The 6727-nt window shown below is 33.2% G+C and overlaps 1 protein-coding gene across 1 annotated transcript; it reads left to right on the top strand.

Annotated features, from left to right (window-relative positions):
- Nucleotides 1-1536: 1536 nt before the first annotated feature.
- LOC140814886 (uncharacterized) lies at nucleotides 1537-6462 on the top strand. The gene is made up of 4 exons (XM_073173983.1): nucleotides 1537-1783; nucleotides 1902-1957; nucleotides 5976-6042; nucleotides 6137-6462. The coding sequence occupies exons 1-4, from the start codon at nucleotides 1655-1657 to the stop codon at nucleotides 6215-6217; spliced, it is 333 nt and encodes a 110-aa protein (XP_073030084.1). The 5' UTR covers nucleotides 1537-1654; the 3' UTR covers nucleotides 6218-6462.
- The last annotated feature ends 265 nt before the right edge of the window (nucleotides 6463-6727 follow it).

Consider the following 6727-nt stretch of genomic DNA (forward strand, 5'->3'; position numbering starts at 1 on the left):
TCTACATAGACACACATTTAAGTTGTAATAATATATAATTATATTTAAGCTTAAATCATGCCAAGAAAATATTCCAATAGTGGGAGAATTCCTAACTAAATTTTAAGTTAATGGAAGATTTGATAAAATAATGTCGATCTGCATTTCATTTTTATGTTTCATCATATACAATATGTGATTATCACCTTATCGGTGTTCATATAAGTGTGTACGGTGGATATACAACATATTAAAACTGATCGAGATCTTTGTATATGTCTTAATGTTTTTGGGTCTGTTAAATTTCGAATCTCCCTCAGGGTGTTTATTTATACCTCTTTATAATCAATACGATGGCTTCCAAATTCTCGTACATTCCAGTTATTTGAAATTCAAATTATAATCAATCTTCATTTGCGAACCAATTTCAATTATCCGACCCCATTATTTTTATAAGGAATTTTTAACATGTTCATCATTTTAACCAAGCCAACCATTCGAAATTTAATAATTGTTTTTTTTTTATTTTGGATAAATATCAATTTTTGGTCATGTATATGTCGGTGTTTAACATTTTTAGTCATATATCTTTTATTAAATCAATCATAATCTCGTAACTGTATTTCAACTATCAATTTTAATCAGTCTCATTTAAATCGTGTAATTAAATAACTAATATCATAGTATTTTTTTTTTATAACTACATAGTTTAAAAATTATTTCGTAACATACACGTGTGTACTTAATTATAAAAAAAATGAAATTAGTCTATTGATTTTATGAATTTAACAAGAATGACTAAAATTGAACGTCGAATCAAAATTAAACGACCATAAATGATTCAACAAATGTTATAAAATTAAAAATGTCACAACTCAATACATACATACGTAAAATTAGTGGTGTTCATCGGTCGGTTCAGTTCGGTTTTCGATTTTTTATTTCAGTTTTTTCGCTTTTAGAAATATATAATCCGAATCCGAACCATTTTCTTCGGTTCGGTTCCGTTTTCTACCAAAACAGTTCGGTTATTTCGGTCGGTTATTTCGGTTTTGGTATAATTATTTAAATTAATAATATAAATATATTGTAAAATATAATATGTTAATTTTCTATATGTTTTCTTAGTAAAATATTTAAATATAAGTTCTAAATTAATTAAACAAACAACAATCAACTAAAAATTATTTAAAATGGTTTTTCATTAACTAAATATCATATCAAAATATATAATATAAATAAAAATATAAAAAAATTATTAATTTAATGAAATTTCGGTTTTTTCGATTTTGACATATATAATCTAAACCGAACCAAATAAACTTCGGTCTTAACATTTATATCCGAATTATAAAATTCGGCTTTCGGTTCGGTTCGGTGTTCGGTTTTTTTGGTTTAGATTTTCGATTTTTTCGGTTTTATCCGAAGTTTGAACACTCCTGCGAAGTAATACATTTGTGAGTAAAATTTGAGGAGACGAGACCAAAAATGATACAATTTGGTAGGATTATATCATATCAAGGCCCAATTTATAAGCCCAAAACATGAAAAAATACTAGGGCACAGTTGTCTATTTTCATTATCCTTTTCACGTACGACTGCTCCCACGATTGAATCACTGTTAACAAACACTCTTCTTGAAAATCCAAGGAAAAAGGTGAAAGGAAAAGGGAAAATGGAAGGACGAGATGAAGGAGTTGAGGTGGCGGTGGACTCGAAAGACATGCAGCAGCAGAGCAAAGCCTTCGACAAACTCACTGATCGAGTGGAGGATCGCCAGCTCGATTCTACACGAGTCCAGGAGGTCGATTCTCTCCGTTAAGCTCATATTGATCGTATTAGGTTATGTTAAGCTCATATTGATCGTATTAGGTTATGGGTTTTTGTTATTGTTTTGATTTTTTGTGGGTTTTTGGTTTCAGGCAATGGCTTCGATCTATGCATCAAAAGAAGCCGACATTCAAGCAGCCAGATTGAGGTTCCTTATGAGCTTTCCTTTTCTCGTGTTTCCTTTCATATTTGAATATTGCTATCTGATGAGTTGAAAATTTCGATAATTGCTGGTTCTTTATTATTAAAATCGAAATTTACTATGTTAACGCAGAACCTTGATCGAAATTTTAGTGAAAAATAAATGTGCGGAAGATAATGCTTGGACATGTGAATCATGGAAGTTCTGCATGCTTTGATATTTCTACCGAAAGATCTAAGTAGACATTGAATGATGAATTAGTTTGTAGTATGTATTTGTAACTCTTGGTAAGTCAGGTGGAGATCTATTTGTTACTAGGAGAGTCGAAATGCAAAAGGCTAGCCTTTTAGGTGTTAGAGCTCTTCAATCTTGTTAGTCAATCCTTTGTTGTGAAGGTTGTGGGCTGGCATGTGTAGAGGTGAGCCTTATCTTGCTTGAAAAGATAAAGCCTTGTGTTCGGCTATTCAGTGGACAGCACAAGAGTAGCCGACAACAGGGGACCAATTTTTAAGAATATATTTGGGTTAGTTCCGACCGTGTTTTGTGAAACTATTCTAAAATCTATAATTTTGGCTAAAACCCCTGGAAGACGGGGTACAGTGAGATGGTACTTCTTTAGACGGTGAAACAATGATAGACTGTAAGGTTCATCTGGTTGTATTCAAGTTAGCTTTGGAGTAGTTTCGTTTTCATTTTTTTTTTTGGGTTTTTGGTGAAAAAAATTAATTTCTCATAGACCTCAGCACGGGAATAAGAAATTACAACGATTGTTAGTTGAAGAGGATAAAAAATTGACCTGATTTTAATCCTCTATTGTTATTTGTCGGGAAATCTTGTTTTCAGATGTATTGTAAAGATCAAGAGTGAAACAAATATACTAATATGTTGCTTGGGCTTTTTATTGACCAAGTCCGAGTTGGGGGTTTAGTCACAATTTACCATTTGGTATTTTCTCCATACGATGTTGAACATGCTTGTTATTTTCAATATGGGTTTGGGTTGGGAGAAACATATAGTTGTCGAGATTGTTGCTCTATTTGGGTCAACTCGAGGTTGCAAGTTAGCAAAGGAATCATAATTTGGAGTTTGACAAATTGAGCAATTAAAGACTACCGAACTGATCAACTCAACTAAACATATCGGAACTGAAATTACGTAACTGAAGTTGCCCGAACTGATTATTAATGTGTTAAAAATCGAAGGCAACTGAACTGATAAAAGCTAACTGAAACTGTGTAGTTAACTAGACAATTAGTTAAGACTGAGCAGTTACACAGTCAGTTCATCGAAAAGCTGCATAGTAAACTGAACTATCAGTTACACAGTCAGTTCATCAATCGGCTATGACGTGTCAACTGATAAATCAGCTTGACACGTCATCAGTTAAGGAGTGTATCTATCAAGCGACAATTTGTACAAGAGCAGACTGCAACTTGTAATGAGAACACCGCATATCATAATGCTACAGTGTACGATTGTCAGAAGAATGATGGCGTGTCTACTAAGGACAAATCAACGGATATAATTATTTGAACGCATTCAATATTATCGTTGGGAAGCAAAGCCTATAAATAGCCAAGAAGATCAGCTGAGAAGAAGACTTTAGCGCGTACATTCATTCTTGAGTTAAACAGTTTTTAAAGATCAGTTACAAGAAGTCCACGTTTATCAGATATATCCATAGCTTCAAGGCTATATTTTGAGCACCAACATAAGCACTCATTGTTATCTTATTCGATCTTTTTAGATTAGTTGTGCTTAGCAAACATATCAGTTGCGTACTAATAAAAGTTGTAAAGATACTAAGTTGTAAAGATACTAAGAGTTTGAGTTTGGCAGTGTTAAGTCCAAACTGAAGTGGGTTATTACAGATGATCTGATTAATCAAAATCTTTTAGTAAATATCCTATCCTTGAGATAGAAGGGGTGACGTAGGAGCATTTGAAGTCTTCGAACATACAAATCTTTGTGTTCTTTATTGTCAAGTATTCAATCTGTTTTTCAGTTTGTTTCCGCACTTTATAGTTAAGTGATCAACATTGACAACAAGATTATCGAATTCAGTTTTTCGCCAAACTGATTCACTCTTTCGAAAAGATTGGAAAATAGTAGTGTTTATTCAACCCCCTTCTAAACACTTTCACTCCTATCCTTGAGATAGAAGGGGTGACGTAGGAGCATTTGAAGTCTTCGAACATCTACAAATCTTTGTGTTCTTTATTGTCAAGTATTCAATCTGTTTTTCAGTTTGTTTCCGTACTTTATAGTTAACTGATCAACATTGACAACAAGATTATCGAATTCAGTTTTTCGCCAAACTGATTCACTCTTTCGAAAAGATTGGAAAATAGTAGTGTTTATTCAACCCCCTTCTAAACACTTTCACTCACCAGTTAAGGAGTGTATCTATCAAGCGAACTGATTATTAATGTGTTAAAAATCGAAGGCAACTGAACTGATAAAAGCTAACTGAAACTGTGTAGTTAACTGGACAATTAGTTAAGACTGAGCAGTTACACAGTCAGTTAATCGAAAAGCTGCATAGTAAACTGAACTATCAGTTACACAGTCAGTTCATCAATCGGATCAATCGGCTATGACGTGTCAACTGATAAATCAGCTTGACACGTCATCAGTTAAGGAGTTATCTATCAAGCGACAATTTGTACAAGAGCAGACTGCAACTTGTAATGGGAACACTGCATATCATAATGCTACAGTGTACGATTGTCAGAAGAATGATGGCGTGTCTACTAAGGACAAATCAACAGATATAATTATTTGAACCCATTCAATATTACCGTTGGGAAGCAAAGCCTATAAATAGCCAAGAAGATCAGCTGAGAAGAAGACTTTAGTGCGTACATTCATTCTTGAGTTAAACAGTTTTTAAAGATCAGTTACAAGAAGTCCACGCTTATCTGATATATCCATGGCTTCAAGGCTATATTTTGAGCACCAACATAAGCACTCATTGTTATCTTATTCGATCTTTTTAGATCAGTTGTGCTTAGCAAACATATCAGTTGCGTACTGATAAAAGTTGTAAAGATAATAAGAGTTTAAGTTTGGCAGTGTTAAGTCCAAATTGAAGTGGGTTATTCAGATGCTCTGATTAATCAAAATCTTTTAGTAAAATATCCAATCCTTGAGATAGAAGGGGTGACGTAGGAGCATTTGAAGTCTTCGAACATCCACAAATCTTTGTGTTCTTTATTGTCAAGTATTCAATCTGTTTTTCAGTTTGTTTCCGCTCTTTATAGTTAACTGATCAACATTGACAACAAGATTATCGAATTCAGTTTTTCGCCAAACTGATTCACTCTTTCGAAAAGATTGGAAAATATTAATGTTTATTCAACCCCCTTTTAAACACTTTCACTCACCCAATCGATCCTAACAAGTAGTATCAGAGCTTCAATCAATCTTGTTTTTGGATACTTTCTATCTATACAATCTGATTATCATGTTGTCCTTCAACAAAATTCCAATGTTTTCCGGAGAAGATTTTGATGTTTGGAAGATAAGAATGCATGCTCATTTAGCTGCACAATACGATGATATTTGGTACGTATAACTGACGGACCAATGAGAATATTGAAAGAAAATAATGTTGTTGTCATAAGAATATCTTCTAATGGCAGTGTTTGCTTTCAATATTCTCGTTGGTCTGTCAGTTATGACGTAACACATATCATCGTCTTGTGCAGCTAAATGATTCTGCATTCTTATCTTCCGATCATTAAATTCTTCTCTGGAAAATATTGGAATTTTGTTGAAGAACGACATGGTAATCAGATTGTCTAGATAGAAAGAATTCAAAAATAATATTGATTCAAGCTCTGATACCAGTGAAAGTGTTTAGAAATGAGGTTGAATAAGCACTTGACTACTTTCCAACCGATCCTAACAGGTTGAATTATTATTTTTTTCTTTTCCATCTAAGCTTCAAATTCCGGATCTTGATCCCATGTTGCATATTGGTTCCGTGACCACCGTGAAAACTCTGTTGGGTTTTATGCAGGGAGAAAGAGTTGTCAGCTGTTAAGATCAATCCTGCTGATGTTGATATCATCGCAAACGAACTAGAGGTTAGTGTCTGATTTATCATATATTTGTCACTTCATTCAAAGTTCAATATACGTTTCAAGCATAATTTGGGATTGTCTAAAATCTTGGGAACAGCTGGATAAGAAGGTAGCTGAAAGGACATTGCGGGAGCATAAAGGCGATGCTGTTGCTGCCATTAGATCCTTGCTTTATTGAGAACTCGTTGTCTGAATTATAGCAGACTTTTTTAAAGATCTTTGAAATGTTGTGTTCTTCATTCCAAAATGGGCTTGCTGCATTCCATACAGTATATCACAGTATATAATTTACACGCATCCTTGTCCTTTAGGGTGTGCGTGACTGGTAGCATATTGGTGATTAGTTTTCTGGTGATAGATGACTTGATACGGCTGGTATGGATTATTGGTGGAATAATGCGATTTAATGAGTTAAGGATTTAATTTGTTTCTTTTGTGTTATTGATAAAAGGATAATTCATACATTTTCATGTTAATGAACAGTTTTACTCTTTTTTTATTATAAAAAAAACACTTTGTCATTCAATAAATTGATCCTAAATTTGTTATACACAAAATAATTTCATTACCAAAATGTCTAGAGTGGTGTATCATTGTACCGAACCAAAAGAATATTATATATTGTACCGAAAATTGTTGTATTAAAAATATTCATATCAATATCGTAACGAAAAATTTGGTACGTATA

The sequence above is a fragment of the Primulina eburnea genome, chromosome 15, assembly GCF_022965805.1.
Source record: "Primulina eburnea isolate SZY01 chromosome 15, ASM2296580v1, whole genome shotgun sequence".
In the NCBI taxonomy this organism is placed as follows: domain Eukaryota; kingdom Viridiplantae; phylum Streptophyta; class Magnoliopsida; order Lamiales; family Gesneriaceae; genus Primulina; species Primulina eburnea.

Coding starts and splice junctions, on each gene's coding strand:
- LOC140814886 (XM_073173983.1), top strand. CDS start 1,655: ATGGAAGGACGAGATGAAGGAGTTGAGGTGGCGGTGGACTCGAAAGAC. Junction 1,958..5,975: donor ATTCAAGCAGCCAGATTGAG/GTTCCTTATGAG, acceptor GGTTTTATGCAG/GGAGAAAGAGTTGTCAGCTG. Junction 6,043..6,136: donor TCATCGCAAACGAACTAGAG/GTTAGTGTCTGA, acceptor TCTTGGGAACAG/CTGGATAAGAAGGTAGCTGA.